We start from the raw sequence: 18,036 nt of genomic DNA on the forward strand, positions 1-18,036 counted from the left end.
TGCAAGTGTCAGTTCTTTTGGAAACATAAACATCATCTTTTGGACACCCACTCTGACTACTTCAAAAGGCATTGGAACCAATTTCTTTTGACCCCTTGGATTTATGAACATATTTTTCTTGTAATGACCTCATGGGCAACGGCTGCCATAAGCGTTGATTCATCCAGTGACATCACCGGGGTCCAACGCAGCAGCACACTCACAACCACTAATCCCCCGCAGTCAGCCTGCCCAGGCAGCTCTGGTCTGGTACGAGTCTGCGTGTGTAAGAGACCCACACCTGCACTGCTGTTCCGTCCCGTCTCTGACCTACCCCACAGCGTCTTCCTGTGATGCTCAGTGGCACCGCCCCGTTCTTCGTGAGTGTCTCTACATCACTGGTTCTTAAACTTAAACTGTTTCTCACTGGTTCTTATTAATATCGGGACCAAAATTAGAACTTTTGCACCTTTCAAGGACCCTTGAAATAGACATAACAGAACTAGCGTAGTCTAGTGGACTACAGACTTATTCCAGGACCCACCTCATACACACCCACGACCCATTTTGGGTCCCAACCCATAATTTAAGAAACACTGCTCTATACAGTCAAGCTTACCTAGAGATAGAAAAACTGTACAGGACACCATCCTATGATCACTAATTACTGCTACTACTACTACTGTTCATGAATATGGTGTCATTATCCCTGAAAAACAAATCTGTTAAAACCCTTCAATGTTAAGAAAACAGCTTGTCTTCCACCTGGTTCAGGCTAGCCTATACTGTACATTGTTTGTCACTGAGCTCATGCGATATAGTTCAATGATTCAGAATTCCCAAACCCTCGTTACCATCCTAAGCTGCTAAACGCGCCTGAATTGCATTTCTGGAGAACGAGACTCTGCAGAAGAGTAGGCCAGGACACAGCACTGTCGATTTCAGCAAACCACAGGGGTTTAGGGCATCTGTGAGGTCACAGAAGAACAGAACAAGGCCGTAGAATAGCGTTTAACATGGTCTTGCTTGCAACAAATATGTGAGGAAGCAATTCAGAAAAATAAGAGAAAAATCAGGGATACAAATGAGTACGTATAAATGTAGGAGCCAAGCACATGCACTAAATTTGCTTAGATAATGCCAAAAGAAATCCTACGGTGATTTTACTCCAACAAATAAGCCGTCCACTTTTTTTGAAAAGGATTTTTAAGCCCAATTATGAAAATAATGCCGTAAGCAAATGTATGCCAGCGATTTCAAACCAGTTAGTCCACCCCACCACAATCGCTCCCAGGTCTGGTGAAACACACTTCAGTGAAAGCGTTAGTTTTTTTTTTTTTTTTGTTTTTTAAACTGCGAGATCTCTGAATTTGTTTGCTGGAGGCTGTGCGAGGGATAAGAGCAGGATTCAGACGGCAGGTCGCTAACTGAACAGAGCGAAAAGAGGATTTTTTTGGCACCCTCCACGGCCCCATTCCTGAGGTTCCGTATGAGTTCACGAAGTGGAGTCAGGGGCCAGAAATAAAGTGTTTGCTCATGCGTGGGTGCGATGGAATAGTTCGACACCCAAACGGGAGACAAGTTCTCTATCTCTTTCTGAACGGCCCAGCGATATTTTCTGCAAAAAACAGCTGAGAGGAGGAGACAGATGGCCAGGGCAAGAGTAGGCCCGGGGTGTTGATCACTAGAGAGGGTGTGTCTGCAACTGAATGTTGGATGGGGGGGGTTTCAATATACAGGGCTACACCCACATGTAATAAAGAAAAAAAAACCCCACATTAGAGCACTAGGAGCAGGAAACTTTATGGGTCACTATGTAAACTTTCTGTTAGCTCGATATTCTAGTATGCAAAGCGTACGCAGACAACGTGAACGGGTTATCTTTGCATTGAGAGACAGGCAGTGAGCTTTCCCATGCCAGCTATGGTGATATGCACACACGAGCCCGGGCTGCTTCCGGAGAGTTCCGGAGAGGACAGTCGCCTTACGCACGCGACCGGACTCCACAGAGCCCGGCACCGCCAACGACCTGGCGTGGCCGCCGACGTCAAGTAGGTACCCCCGCAGTACATAACGCCTTCCGCTCAACTGACGCACCGTCGACACATTTCAGGTGTCAAGTACACACTGTCCACTGCGTGCTGAGGAGAAGGTCCCTCGCGGATCAGCTGGGACACTGCATACTGACCCGCTAATAATGCAAGAATTCACACTGGATAAACCGCCAGGTTAAATGGACGTACAACATATTCACATAACAATGAACGGTGGTCAGCTGTTATGCTTTTCCCCAGATATTAAACTCAAACCACTACAAATGTCATTCGTTGCCTGCCCTTAAACACAGAAGAAAGACTAAATCCATATTCACCTTTTTTCCCCCTTCATATGCCTTGATAAATACTCAATGGCTCCAGCTGCTTAAAGCAAAGAGCCAACTTTGGTCCTAAAAAACAGCACTCTGGCCTAGCTTCTACAGCTTAAAGAGGAATCCCACTTCACTACCAAAACGCTCTCGCGATCAACAATAATAACAGTTCTGAATATACAGACGCGTATCTGCTTCACTTCAGAGCTAAAGGACTTGTTTTTCACGTAGTCTCAGGCATGCACACGTCTGTCTTCTCGCTGGGACAAAGAGCAGGAACGTGAGCAGTCGCCCACGCAGGGACAGGGAACGTGTTGGCGTTTCGCGTGGAGTGCCATGGCGAGCCCGAAAAGCCACGTTGCCAGAAAAACAACTGAGCGCGGAACAGTACAGCAGCCTGTACATGAGCTGGCTAAATCATCACACACACACACAAAAAAAACTGCAGAATGAAGTCAGTCATTCATAACAACAGTGCCCCCCTGTCCTGGCCCAACCCCACCCCCTATACATCGCCTCTGGGACAGGACGAAACGCCCCTTAGAGAGGAACAATACCGAGCACATACCCACACAAACTTCAACTTTATTCAATTTTTCCTCTTTTTTTGACCTGATAGCTTAGCGTTTTCTTCTGCAGAACACCTAATGCTCACATTTGTGGTTGACGTGTGAACAAATCAAGCTGCTTAAATCACATTACAGGAGTACTGTACCGTAGAAGTACTGTAGAACATGAAATTTTCATTCTTAAATAATTGACCGGTTGTACAGTTTATTTATTACAATTTATTACCATTTAAATGGCTTTTAGCAGTAATATACTAGCATAGACTTAAAATAGTAATCACAACTAGTGTGAAAAGTACACAGTCAAATGACTTCATACATGTAATAACTTTGAGTATGAAAAATACTGCCGCTGGAGTATACCTAACAGAGAGCAAACATGCTACATCACTTCAGATGGGGAACAAGGCTACTTCTTCACGGAGGGAATAAAGTGGGTCATTATGGATGCCTTTCATTAGAACAGTACTTTCCAAATAGCTGCGTCTTTCCACTCTACTTCCAGCTGCAAATTAACCCCAAGTAGACCAACCACTTTCACTTTGCACAAACCCCACCCCACCCCCTCCCATCTCTGCTTTTTAGACAGCTGACTGGCACACGGCTCAGTGCCTGCGCTCAATAAGATACAAAGACGTAGTAGGCCAACTCATTAACATCTCACACGATCACCTCACCTAACATCTCCCAAAAATGTTCACACTAGGATAATGGATGTGTTGAGGTTTGGAGGGGGAACACCTCGCTTAGCTGACAAAATCAGAGACTAACCCAAGATTTGAAGTGGAACTTAGAACCAGACCATAGCCATCCAGACTACTGCTTTTAGAACAGGATGAATATGAGCGCTCTCTGTGGTGCGGCCGAGGCCCCAGCACACAGACTGTACTCAGACCGATGAGCCAATGACAGTTGCGATGACTTCAAAAAAAGACACAGGCGACTCCAGGAGGTGTGCGAAGGACCGATTTGGGTGGCCGCAAGGCAACGGAACACCCCATAACAGATTTACCAGAGTGCGAAGTGAGCTGACAATTGAATGTGAAAGTGAGACAGCGCCTAACCACGCATTCAAGGAATATGCTGACCAGAGGGACTGAGGGCAACCTCAGCAGAATCGCTCGACCTCCGCTCCAGTGAACTTTCAAAACTCCCGTCACGTGAAGACATCTACAGCACCTGTGTGTGTGTGTGTGTGTGTGTGTGTGTGGAGCACAACGTTAAGGCTTTTGTCCTTTTCTTTTGCGCCGCCCACAAGAAAGACTGCGACTTGGCAGTGACCCACTTTGACTTCCAGTTTTCTGCTTTGATGTGCTCCGTGTTTATGGTCAAACAAAAACAACCAACCTGTTGCATTAAAGCTCCACATAAACACATAACACACTTCCAAGGGCCCCGAGGCAGCCGGGCCTGCCTATGAAAGCTTACGGAGAATCCTATGTTATGTACATACGCAAGCATCCGCGTCTGTACGCGTTTCTGTTTATGCATAATCACGCCTGTTTAGAAAAGCCGAATGTTCCGCTCTCTGTACTGGAGTCCTATAAATATCGCTGGAGAAGCAGCATATTTCATTACGGCAGCCAAATACCCTTCACTATTTTTAATAAGCCTATCTGGTTACCAGCGGTTTTCGTTTTGATGTTCGCCCACCTCCCCAACGATATAAAACGGCAACCCAGACTCTTCATCTGAACCGGAGGGACAGAACTTAATTTTGGGCGCCTGCCGGGTCAACGGCCGCCCATAATTCCGCCCTCGTTCAAGCTTCAGCCTACTGCTGCAGAGCTGGACCGTTATGACCTTTCCTCAGCTTCGGAGAAGCCAACAAGGAGCAAAACAGGAACCTAAGACTTCCCGCCACTCCATGACCCAGGCCACCGAGCCTGAGCCTAGGCGAGGGACCAAACCCCGATCCTGATCTGGCCATGTGAGGAATGGGCGTGTGCGTTCGGGTGGGAGAGGGGGTGGAGATTGGGGATGGGGGGGGGGGGGGGCCACTCACCCGGGTTGTTGGCCTCCCCCTCCAGCACGTGCAGCTCGGTGCACTCGGCGAGGGAGTGCTCCAGGCAGAGCTGGAGGAAGCGGGCCTGGGTCCGGCTGACGTGCTTCAGCAGCGAGAGGAGGGCCACCGTCTGCTCGCACTCGTTCCACCCCTTGAACCAGCTGGCCAGGACGCCCACCTGGTCGCGAAACATCATGATCTGGAGGAGGGGCACCAGGGGACTAGAAACCGGCCGATGGGGCACCCCGGCGACGCTCGTCAAACGCGGAGATCTCGCCGCCGCTTCGCCCGAAACCCAACACTGTGCCTTTCTGTCTTCTCACGCTGTGCTGTACCAGCAATGGCTTTTGCATGAGGGTTACGTTCACTTGTTTGTTTCTTTTTTTTTTTGTTACGGAAAATACAGATGCTTCAGCATCTCCTCTTCTTCATCATCAGCATCTTGTCCTTGTGGATTTCAAAAAGAAGGAACGTGGCAAAGTGTCCGCCTCGATGCGCTCCCTTCTCTTGGCCCTTGTCTTGTTTACCTTGTGGGAAGGAGACTCTGCTTTCCCCCGCGATTAGAGCGTCACACTAGCGTTTCTGTCGTAGTCATGTCCCACGGGGAACACCTTAGACCTCTGAAATGATAAAGCAAACAGTAAGGACTATGACCCATGTCCCTAATAGCAAATGTACACACCCAGTAATAACAGTATCACAACTATGAAATCCTCACACACTCAGTGTTCTTTAAACTCAAATCCATTTAACCTTAACAGACCTGAGGATGGAAATTATTACATGCATAAACTACAGCTGTCAGGTACATATTACACATCGCCTACATTGTGAAATCTGTAAATGACTTGCAGTTTTAACACATTACACAAATAAATAATTGAATAGGCTACATTCTATTCATAAGTGAATATCTGTTTGTCATTCACACAGAGACACAGACAGCCGGACACACACAGATACAAATACTCGGCGCCAATGTTCATAAGCTAGACAATCATACCCAAGTGCGAATATCCTGTGCAATGGAAATGCGACATTGACCCTGTTGCTTCAGCCGGCGAAACGAGTCAGCGCAGACTTTCATTAACGTAGGAGGGGAAATAGGCGGGCTATTAAAAGAAACCATTCTTAGCTTTAAAAAAAAAAAAACACATAGGTAACTTGCAAATCGACCCTGCAGCGGCAGCAAACCCAGCGTCTGTTGGGGCAACATTTAAAATGACCCCTTTTCCGTCAGGCGGACCCCTATGGACGTGGGCCTGTGACACACGGCACCGGGACAAAAATAAACTACATCCACCAGTGCCTAAAAATACGATTCCCGGGAGTAATTGGCACATTATTTGACCGTGGAATACTTCCCCCGAGATCCTGTGCCGCTCCTAACGTTGTTACGGACCAGGTCTCTTCCCTGACGGTCTCCCGTTGCCTACTCGCCAGGATCCACCCTACAGTAGCCTAACGTTAGCCCGGTTTGTCAAGATTTTTGGCTTGGAAGTGTCCAAAATGGCTTGTTTCAAGTGCCATGCAGGCGACTTTTGAAAAATAGTCAGTCATTTCTCAAAACGGACCCACGTCTCAATAGCACAAACGCGACGTGCACGACCGTTTCGGTATTGTCCTTATCAATAGGCACTGATATTCAAAAAGCAATGGACGGAGGATACTCACATGAATGTGGTAAATGCTAGCAGCAAAACAGTGCTTTATATTAACACTTAGGCGAGATGATCACCGAGTAATTTAGTAGACAGAATTTTGTAATCTAGAACATTCTCCAAATGTACTTGAGCATTCCATGGCTAGGCTTTTCTGCACTGTAATTCTATACAATATTCTATTCGGTCTATGCAGAGCCAACGAACTCTTAAGAACCGCGTTAACCGTTTCCTTTCACTTGGCTAATCACGAATATTTAGGCTACATTACAGTTGTAGTGCATCGAACGTATTTGTCAACGTGTAGAAAATTCTAATCCACGAAAATAAACTACATTAATAATCGCCGACGACCCCCAAAAAGACACCGTGGAAATTTATTTTCTTTGCCAGGTATAGCCTAACTATAAGTACGAACAGTTCGAACAATAGAAAGTGGCATGTACCAATAAATATTATTACAGAATCCGAGTAACAATGTTCAAAAATAGTTACATGGTACTCACTTCCAAGAACGGTTTCATCGGTGGTAGTGATCGCTGAACGGGGCGCAACAGAATTCAAAATTTTGGGGAGCGGTGCCCCTTCACTCCGGATCTGTGTGTTTTGCCATCTTGACTAACTTTGCTCCCTTCTGTTACTCTTGTTTAACCGGAGGAGAGTCTCGGCATTGCTTCCCACATGCTAATAATTAACACGAAGCATTACGTCAGGGGCTTGGCAGCACAGGGAAGCACAAAAATAGAGAATGGAGTTAGGGACAGATCACATTGCCTATCCTACGGAGACGACTGACAGGGATTAGCAAGTTCGAAAAAAAAGGGTTTCCATAGCAAACTGGGCAAAATCAAAACAAGAGTGAAGCTATGTGTAAATGTGCAAGACCTGGGAGGGGGCGATTTGGTCATTCAGATCCAGACCTAGAAACCCCAAATAAACCCACGTTCATTAAACCTTTTTTTCGTAAACCGGTCCTATACGTTTTCTTATTTATTTTTTACTTTTTTATTTTTAGAAATTCACAGTTCGCTGTTTAGTGTCTTACCGCGTAATATTTCGTATGTCATAGCGGAAACTGGACCCGTTTCAATGAGTCTGAAAAAGTACACCCATATTCTTGAAGTTCTTTATTGTGAACTTAACTGTGCAGTTTCGCATTCCGCCCTACAGAGGGTGTTCCCCTCTTCCCGTCTACATCGCGAGGTCACTGCATTTTGTCGATTCATTGCAGCGGTGTGAAGAACCTGGTGGCTTTCACAGCACGAAGTCTCTTTAACTGTTCACGAGAAACACGTAGGATTATACTAAACATAAAACGTTAGTGTCACATACCAGAAAAAAAAATCAATGTAGCTCCTAGTGAATAACCAGCCGAGGGCTGCTGGAGCTATCCTGGATTTCACAGGGGTGCAAGGTGAGACGTCTGATGGGCATTGAAACATCAGCAACCAAATCTAGAACCACTATCTTACAGCATGTCCTTGTCTGTCATACAAATGCTCCTGTTAGGTCAAAGCTGAGTGAATTTAATATTGCCTGGGCACGAGAAGAGAGAAGAATCTTACGGATGTCTGACCAGAGTTTGGTTGTTGAAAGAGTGCCTTCCAGGTTAAAATTTACCTCTGCAGTACATCAAAGTCACAGAGTTGTCCAAAAGCATTCCCACTCAGACAGGTAGCCTTGGCTACAGCCTGTTATTAAAATTAAATTATTTCATAATTCACATGCTCGTCACTTTTCAAATGAATTCATAATTTACATGCTCATAACTTTTTATTTATTTTCATAGTATTGCTTTCCACACCATTATGATACTGCAGAAACAGAGCCTGCCACCTCTGTCTTGGGTGATAATACGCTGTGGAATGGGAACGGGCAGAGGCAATGTTGAAAATGACATAGATTAATTAAAACAATTACATTTCCTGAACCTAATAATGTACGTATTGGTTAATACGGACAATGAGTTTGCCATCACTAGCCATTAAAAACTATGACACAATATGAATATTAATCACTACCGATTTTGTAAAATATATATGCAATAGCCTATGTATTTGTCAAGAATATTTTTGTCTGTTTATGAATGATGGATCAAGTTTGTTTCCCTCCAAGTTCAGGCAAATGCAGGCATTTTCTGTACAAGAGTTTCTCTCAAGGCAACAAAAATACCATTCAGCTCCAGTTTCTTCAGTTATTAAGGATGAGTATTATAAATGTCTAATGAAATGTAGACAATCTGTATTTGTGAGTGGGAGTGGATTTGAATACCCACCTTTAAAGTTTAATGTAGTCAACTTCCATTTTTTCCAAGGTTCGCATAATGAGTCTTTGCTGTCACCTTGTGGTGAGAAAGTGTAACAGTCATGTATGAGTACTACTACGACGACTACTGCTACTACTGCTAATAATAGTAATAATAATTGACACATTGTTTAAAGTAATCACTTCTATGCTTGAACTTAGACTTCGGGCAAATAACGAGGGAACAGAAGTTTCCCCTCAAATGTTCAGACAGAAAACTGTGATGAAACGGACCATTGTCTCGATAACAACTTCATAATTCAATACACACATTCCATTTATCAGCCTACACGCATACATGACATAAACCACAAATTCTCTGTCTGCACCTGAAATACCATGCTCCCATCCCAAAATCTGTCTCTCCTTGGGGTCCCTTTGCAACGCCTGTTCCACTATGCCCCTCCGATCCCACTCTGAGCTAGGCGGGGCTGTCTTAACTTCTAGGCATTGATAAAAATAAGAAGCGAGGTGAAAATGTCATTTTATGCACTCGGATGGCTCTGTGCTGATACAAAATAACAAAAACCAGCTAGGTTTGCCTTCACAGTTTTTGTTTGTTTGTTAGGCATCATTAAAACAGATCCATTTTTTCAATCAAAGTCAGCAGTTCCGTTCAGTCATAGGAACACGCTTCGTGGGTAGTTTGACGACGCAGATGGTGGGCACCGAATTGACCAGCAGAGGGCGATGGCGAACGATGAAACTTGTCGTCAAGCCAACAAGACAGCCAATTATGCGTCGCCCTGCAGAGTTGCAATCCACAGGCAGCACTCGGCATATCAGGTCACACCCGGTCACACACACATCCACACACCGGGACAGTGACTTAACAGCACGAGCCATCCAACAGCCCCGACTTGTTTGTGTTTTCCCCCTTTACTTTCTGAAGAGTTTGCATATTTAAAATATATATTTTTAAATTTTCACAAGAATGGGAATTCTCAAGAATATTTCAATGATGAGCAAGGAGCGAGTGGCCTCCAAATTAGAGAATAAAGACAAAAAATTTAAAAAAGTTATTTTTTATATAGTCATATGAAAGCTGTCATCTCACTTCAGAAGAACATATAGTTTTAGGGATTAGCACTAGACCACCTCTTTTATCTTGTGATTTCACAATCAATTTCTCATTTTGCCTAATTTTTCTAATGGAAAGTTTTTTTTTCTTTTTTTTTTTTTTAAACAATTCCTTGGCAGGCTACTCTCAGTAAACACTGTATCCACATTCCTTCCTACCAATTTACAAAATGTTTCAAAAGCAAGTCCATCCGTCTGAAGAGAGAAGAGACCTTCGACCTTATAGTGGAGAACATTCTTTTGTGTTAATCCCCCAGGACAGGAGTTTCACTCACAAGATTTCAGCTTCAAGGACCCAGAAAATGTACAGTTTCACCCATAAGAAAAAAATATTAATTGGAGCTCTAAGTGCAAATGGAAATCCCATACATAGTAACAAAAAAACAACACAAACAAAAACAATTTAGCTTGTTTTTAGCCCAACACTGGAGCTTCTAGGACTCGCCCCCACTTCATTGTGTTAAGATGCTGAGCTTGATGCCTTGAGCTGAAAATGCCAAAAATTGCTGTCAGTTAAACAGGAGGACAGCTGTTGCTTGCATTCGTGGGTTTCATCCAACCCAGGTCAGCAAAACCTATTTTAATTTCGCTTAGCAATGCAGTAGATCAAGCATTCACATCTTCTATCATCTGTCTCTCCAAAGATTAAACTGCTCGCTCTCTCACCTCCTTACCTTTCCCACAAAGTACCGAGCAAAACCAAATTCTGTGTGAATGTGGGAGTCAGCCTTTGCAATGTGGGTAACCTGCCAGATGTATGTGCACAGCCATCCTAACCTTCATAGTGATGTTTGGGGGGTAGAATATAATTTTATGCCATGGATAAAACCCTTCTAAAGAAATTTAAGGCCCCTTGAGAATTTTTTTCATTCTCTTTCATTTTTTTCATTCTCTGGCCTACATTGGAAAACAGCAAACACATAGTATGTAGAGGACCTAAGACATAATTAAACCACTGCATTTCAAAAACATCTGGTTCCTGTTTCATATATAAGCTGGCCAAGGGAACACGGAAAACATTTAGGAATAAACTGATCTATAATCTTGGATGTATAACGAATGAAGAAATGTCTTTAAATGTTATTACCATTTGTGAAATTGGCTTGTGATATGTTATGTATCTACTGATTAAAGAATGAACTCAGAATGTAACAATTTTGATAAAGAACTGGTGGTCCTTCAATATAAATTTAGTTACAGTTCCTTGAAACTTGCCATATCATCTAAACTGTACGAAATAAAATAATTATGTTAATGTACAAATGCATTCCTTTTGTTTTGCTGAAATATTTTAGCGATAATCACTTGCAGTACCGTTGGCATGTGGAAGTGACCAGTGGTTTTATTGAAGGGTCCTTTCTTTGATCATTCTTCAGTGTCGCAAATGTTTACAGTAGGCCATTATGAGCTTGTACTTTGAGGAAAAAAGATTATATCTTTTGCGAGCAGGAATGTGCATGTTTGTGCGTAGCATCTTAAGTTCTTTCATTTGTGATCTAGTTTTCAAGGTGGAACCAATTTTCACAGGAACCACTCACTCATCACAGTGGTGTAAATTGTTTGCAAATGGCATAGCAATACCTTTCTCTTGTTTTCATTTAAATTTATACTATATTGGAATCATAAACTCGCCCAATGCACACTGGGATAGGCTTCAGCACCCTCCGTGACCCTGCCCTGGATAAGCAGACATAGATAATGGATGGATGGATGGATGGATGGAATCATAAAAATAATGTTTTTCTCTTTCAAATTAATATGGTAGGAAAGTTTATAATGTTGGAGAAACATTAAAGACAGTTTTCATTGTGTATTAGAATTAATTTTATGGCTTTAAAAATCCTCCCTGTGCTTGAACAAAACCATTTATCTAGATTATCACTAAAACAAAAGTCTGGATCTGAAGTTTTTGGTATGACAGCCAATGTGGCTTACAGATGAAACTAATAATAAAGGAACAAAAACAGTTGCTCACGCACTTACTCACACTCACACACACATACACATGCACACACACACACACACTCACACACACACACACACACACACACACACACACAGGGTACTAGGAATGACAGGGTATACAAGTAACGGTATAAACATGTACTACTTACACGCTAAGCGCAAGGAGGTACAACCATTGATAGCTATAACCATTAGAGGTCTGTAAATTGTCCACATGTCTGGAAAACTGTCATCAACTGTCAATATTATACAAGTCCTGAACTACAATACCGCTAATATGATGTTTATTATTACAGCAGACTGAATGTCCCATAAAAGAAGTGCTTTTAAAATTAATTTTATCAGACAAAACATCTCTTTGAAGGGGTAATATGGAACACAAAATGCTAAAATGCTACATGAAGGGTTAACCCATCTCAAATGATATAACATGAAGCTGAAAAACAAGTTCCACCAAGTGTGGACAATAAAGTAAAGTAAATCTAAATAGTCGCAGTTGTGTGAAGATGTTTTATTTCATAATTGACTGGAATCTTATGGTGCTGTGACAGCTGGTGACATCGTGTGAAGTGACATTTACTTTTATCTTCTTCTGTTTTCCTGTTCTCCAGAAGTTGCTCATTAATTATTTCCAAAAGAGCAATGTCTTTCTTAGCAAGAGCAATATTATGTTCCGCTTCTGCTGTGGTAAATTGACTAAAGAACCGAATAATTCACAGTAATAACAACTGCACTGGATGCGGTTCTCCATAATTTCTCAGTAGCGTATCTGTACATTTTGTCTTTGCAAGTGAACAGCCGGCAAACTCAAGCTGCAGACTGAAATCAATAGAATAAGACACATGGCAGTTATTTTAGATACATCTGTTACCTGTACGTATTATTTATTTAATAAAGCTTTTTGAAAAAAATGCAACGCAGAATGATGATATTTGAGCAGGATATGAGACTGTATTCTTAGAGGCTATTGACTGAAATATGCATACATGTAACATGCATTGTTCAATTCGTTACAAATTAATTTAATGGAAAAGCCCTCTTCTTCATCATCCGGTTTAGTTTTCCTCCTTGTTCAGTATGGTTTTAGTCCATATATTAATGCTGAGACAATGTGACGACACTGATGCAATGCTGTGAAATTATGGTTCGGCTTTGGTCATTGAAGTCATCCTCACGACTGAGCTGCGCGACCTATTTATTCCTCCCATAACCACAGGGTGGCGCCATGTAATTTAATGTTTCGGTAGTCGAACTTGTGCTCAACGTGTTAGGAGTTGAAGCAGGCTACATTATGTTTTTGGTAACTATCTTGATAAAATATCTTGTGTTCCGAATATGGACCGTGTTCGGCGTGTTCCAGGCTTCATTAATGTTTTGGGGTAAATTTGTTTAAAATATAAAACTCAATTTAGCCATTTTCTCAGTCGAATGCACAGTGTGTTGTGCTTCATGCAGACACATAAAATAATGTTTTGGGGGTAAATGTCACGTTTTAGAATGTTTTGTCCCGTTTAAAAAATATTATTTGTTTGTCTTATGTGAATGAGCTGCCCTATATAATCAATGTTCCTGTTCCGTTAAGCTTTCTGACAGCTGGCGCCGATCGATTTATGCCTGACGTCGCTGCAGATTTATCAGACTGTTTCATTTATAAGTCTACACTCGAGCGTTGTTCGCGTCCATTACATAACGTTGCACTACAGTCTTCATTACCAAGTTCATTTCTGGTTCAACATTTTTCATCCGTCACACTATAACTTAAGTCTTTTGCAATTATGTGCAGTAGCAACTGCTTTATGCGTACTGTGGACAAATGAGTCTAATTTGCTAACCTGTCCAAGTTGTCAGTGCCTTCTGAAGACGTGGTCATCATGAGCAATACATCTATATTTTGTTATTTCTGTCCATTAAGGTAAGGAACCATAATGGACTTCCGGATATCAGGAAACCATGCCACCACTAGCCAACCAGACAAGGTTTGAACTTTTTAAACCTTTGTGATAACAATAGCAGTAGCAGTCCTTCAATGATGCATTAAAGTAACGTTTCTTGTTAAAAGTTAGTGGCCAGCATGTGTGCCTAATCATCTCTATGTGTTGCCTCATAAATTAGTTTTCCACAGAACAGCAACAGGTACAAACTATTAAGATACATTTGCGCTGTATCTGGGGCTTATGTAGTGTGAGTTACACTTTCTGACCGTCTTTGCTACATATGTACTGAAATGCAAATCGTTTGTGCCAGTATAAGAAACAAGCCATTGGTATTTGGGCAGATCTGTTTGCGAGTTTACTTGCTGAAAGAAGCCAAGCAGCACACATAATCCAATGATGGACGTAAATAATTGTTTATCATTGCCTTGTCTTACTGGATGGTTGTGATTTATATGCACTAATTTACCTTTATTATCCATTGTTTTTCCAAGGGAAATCTATTATTTTAGTACCTAAAGTGAATGGGTTTAACATGAGGAGAATTGCTGGTCAATTGCTGCTCCAGTCACTCTATGGTACTGTAGTATAGCCTACTAAACAGTGAGAAATAAGGGACTGATGGTTTCCAAAATCAGCACTAAACTAGTACTAAATATAAAATCTACCGTTCTGAAATATCATGGATGTATAAAGCCATTCTTTGTCCATATTTATACTATATTAAGTTCATTTTCATTGTATAATTTACGTAACAGCTCAGCAAGAAGAACGCAGTCTCAGAACAAGAAATTACATGCTTTTATGTCGTATGGCCATAAGGTGGCGCCAAATATCTTCTATAAGAATCTGCTTTGGCATCCTCTGGTCAGTGAAGACTATTGAGGTTCTTTTTACACCATGTTAACAGGAAAACTGCTCTTGCGATTTGTAAGTTGCCTACTGGCTCAGTTAGGATAGCTGTGGAGAAAACATTCATTAGTATGTTTGCTAATCAGCTACTGTACCTACCAGTCTCAAGTCTCCTAGTCACCTTTTACCTTGATCTCTAACTGTATATGCTAGGAATGGTCACCCTTTTCTGCCATGACAAAACTAGAATTAGAAAAGTACAGCTGGAATTTAAATGCATGTCTAATTTGTGAGAAAAATCAATAAATAATTGCTTTAAATGAACCAGGGAATCTAGAGCTATGAAGGCTCAAAATAGGCAGAAATTTACTGGTTGCAAACTGTTAGAGGAACGGTATTAAATTCATTGAGATTTTCTGTAGCCCTGTTTGCCAAGACATTGTCACAATAATAATTTTTAAAAAAAACAGAAAAAACAGGATAAATGGTAGAAAGAGCGCAGTCATTGCACAAGTGTTAGCTGTAAAGTTTCAAAGATAGAAAGAATTTTGTTTTTTAATTTTTGGTGAGGTAACCACTCTAAACAGAGACTTGCTCAATCTGTCTGTCTGTGTTGTGAAATGACATGGGAGACATTCCATAGGACCCGGCAATGAAAGAATACATAGAAACAATAGCACTGCATAGAAGCACATTAGTCTTTTGATTACTAGTGTTCAGACATGTCACAAATATGTGTAGACATTCCCTGTTTTCAAAAATAAGTTTTGTAAAACCATTTTGTATCCGGCTTCGTCAATACAAGTCAGCTGAAACACTTTTAACTGTGACTACTCTGGCAAATAATGAACTTGCGCGGATAGGATGCTGGACTTGGCCTGGCAACCTTGGAGCTGACGTCTCCTTGAGGAACATGGTGAGAGCTTAAGAATGGCAGAAAGGTTTTTTGAGTAAGAAAAGAAAAGGAATAGAAAAGCTTGGAAAGGTGACGGGAAGGAGGGAGATTAAAGAGGAAATCTGCAAATGTAAAGGAGTTGAGGTGACCTGTGGGATTGAGAACAAACCCCATGCCAGGTACTTTTTTTTTTCTTTACCACCAACAACTGATCCAGGATTGCCTACCCAGCTGCAGCCCTTACCTGATCATTGTGTCAGAAATGCCTGAGCTGATCCAGGGTCAGTCTCTTGGATGAAGAGGTTGCCTTCACCATCAGTCACTGGGGACAGCTGGTCATTTGAATGCAGTTTAAATATATAACAGCTATTCTAAAGCATAATTTGCCCATTTCCCATTAATCTCAAATGTGTCTGTAAGGATTAAACACTCGAAAGGGGTGAAAACAATGTCTTATTTACCAATATTTCACAGGTCAACTTTTTATTCTAATTTTGGAACAACTAGCATCAGTAGGGGGCGACATTAATCAAATAGTGTGTGTTTGTGGCCAGAAAAGCTATACTCTTGTGAAGAGAAATTTAAGTGAATAAACATCTTAAAACTGTTCCTGTTTCAGTATCTGAAAGCTTTCGACGTTAAGTGTGTGCTGACATGTGCATGCCTTATATAGCCAAAGGCATTTTAGTGCTATATATACATGGCACTTCAATGTTTTAGTTACTCGCATGCAGCTATTTCTTGGTTAACTTGTCAAGACTAGAGTTCTACTTAACGGATCAGAGTAAAGATAGACTCTACTGAAGCAAGTGAGCAAAAATTGCAGTGTTGGGGGTTTTTTAATGCATGGTTCAAACTTCCTTGGTGATAGTGCTGCTTTTGCTCAATTTTTTAAACAAGGATCTTAAACAACTGCCCTGCCTTCACAGTGCACTGACATACAGTACACTTCTTTAGCTAGTGAGTGAAGCAGCACTGGCCTGTGTGTGATGGAGTGATACTGAGGGACCTGTAATGTATGTGTATGTGTGACTGTGATGAATGTGTGACTGTGATGTATGTGTGACTGTAATGAATGTGTGACTGTAATGTATGTGTGACTGTAATGAATGTGTGACTGTAATGTATGTGTGACTGTAATGTATGTGTATGTGTGACTGTAATGAATGTGTGACTGTAATGTATGTGTATGTGTGACTGTAATGTATTTGTGACTGTAATGTACGTGTGACTGTAATGTATGTGTGACTGTAATGTATGCGTATGTGTGACTATAATGTATGCGCATGTGTGACTCTGATGTATGCGTATATGTGACCATTGTGTATGCGTATGTGCGCAGTGTTTGTGCACAGACCGGACAGTACAGGTGATCCCCAGACTGTGGGCTGCAGGAGGAGGAGGAGGAGAGAGGCCCATGCAGCTGTATTTTGTATAAACAGAGATTACTCTGCTGCGTTCTAATTTACTGCAGAGCGGGAACCAAACTCTAAACACGTCCCACCCCTCTGCGCTCAAACACGCTAGCGTCTGGCCACCAGCAGCACCCGGCCAGAGCCGCTCTCCGCATCGCGCGGTTAGCTCTAGAGGAGGTCGACCGTGGCCGTCCCCGCCGTCCCCGCCGTCCCCGCCGCGCCGTGCGGCCTGAGAGCGCCCTCGCCTCACTCGCTCCACTTAAAAACACCGTAAACACGCCGCATCCGCCGGGCCGGAGTTCTGGGCAGAGTTCTTGGGCACTCCGCTTCCAGTTCCTGTTGGAAGTTCAACCCTGAAAGCCCACGACTTGTTTTCATGTCTTGTTAATTGTGAGGTTTTTTTTTTGTTTTTTTTTGCAAAGATAGAATTAGATTTTTTTTCTGCTCTGTTTCTGCTAAGATGTAATGCTCTGTCTCTGTTGTTTTGGTTAATAACGCCCAGTGCATTCATGCCTGATTTTCGTAATGCAAACCTGTTGATGCGCAAATGCAATCTGGAATGCTGCAGGGTAATATGAGGAGCATGTGCTCAAGCACAATCAAGTAAATAAACTCTTCGCAGGAAGAGAAGGATGAAGACATGAAACAAACATCGTTTAATGGCAAATATTTTCACACAAATTCTAGTAGGGCTTTTTTTTGCAGGCCTGACCTTTTAAAATGCTATTGCGCTGGTTGAACGCACAGTGCGTTTTTGGAGTTCCTTGCCTTGATGTAAGGAAAGAATTAGCCAAAGACCAGTAAGTAGAACAGGTTGTGTTTTTTTCTCCCCTCTCCCTCATTTTGTCCCCCCCCCCCGCCCCCCCACCTCATTCTCGCCGGGGTTTTGCAATGACCCGCCACCTGGATCAGCGCATGACGAACAAACTGCAAATCTTCCTTCCAGTAACTGACCAAATAGATATTTATAACCAGCTGGTCACCTCCCCCTCCTGCCGAGCTCGTTTCGACT

General features: G+C 42.4%; 2 protein-coding genes across 5 annotated transcripts in view; one reads left to right on the forward strand and one right to left on the reverse strand.

Annotated features, from left to right (window-relative positions):
- The window catches only part of samd4a (sterile alpha motif domain containing 4A), a 38,726-nt gene extending 31,332 nt beyond the window's left edge, over positions 1-7,394 (reverse strand). For 2 of the 4 annotated variants that reach the window (XM_064321389.1, XM_064321363.1), the window contains exons 1-2: positions 7,089-7,391; positions 4,922-5,541 (exon numbers count right to left, since the gene is read on the reverse strand). In XM_064321389.1, coding sequence (XP_064177459.1) covers positions 4,922-5,117 — 196 coding nt within the window. In that variant the 5' untranslated portion in view covers positions 5,118-5,541; positions 7,089-7,391. Of the gene's footprint in view, positions 1-4,921; positions 5,542-7,088 lie in introns of all 4 variants that reach the window. The other 2 variants (XM_064321371.1, XM_064321379.1) reach the window with 2 other exon arrangements.
- Positions 7,395-13,252: 5,858 nt separating this feature from the next.
- bmp4 (bone morphogenetic protein 4) overlaps positions 13,253-18,036 on the forward strand; it is a 63,617-nt gene continuing 58,833 nt past the window's right edge. Inside the window, exons 1-2 of the mRNA XM_064321422.1 lie at positions 13,253-13,310; positions 13,844-13,907. The gene's annotated coding sequence lies outside the window, so the exon portion shown is untranslated. The remainder of the gene's footprint in view (positions 13,311-13,843; positions 13,908-18,036) is intronic.

The sequence above is a fragment of the Anguilla rostrata genome, chromosome 1 (genome assembly GCF_018555375.3).
Source record: "Anguilla rostrata isolate EN2019 chromosome 1, ASM1855537v3, whole genome shotgun sequence".
Taxonomy (NCBI): domain Eukaryota; kingdom Metazoa; phylum Chordata; class Actinopteri; order Anguilliformes; family Anguillidae; genus Anguilla; species Anguilla rostrata.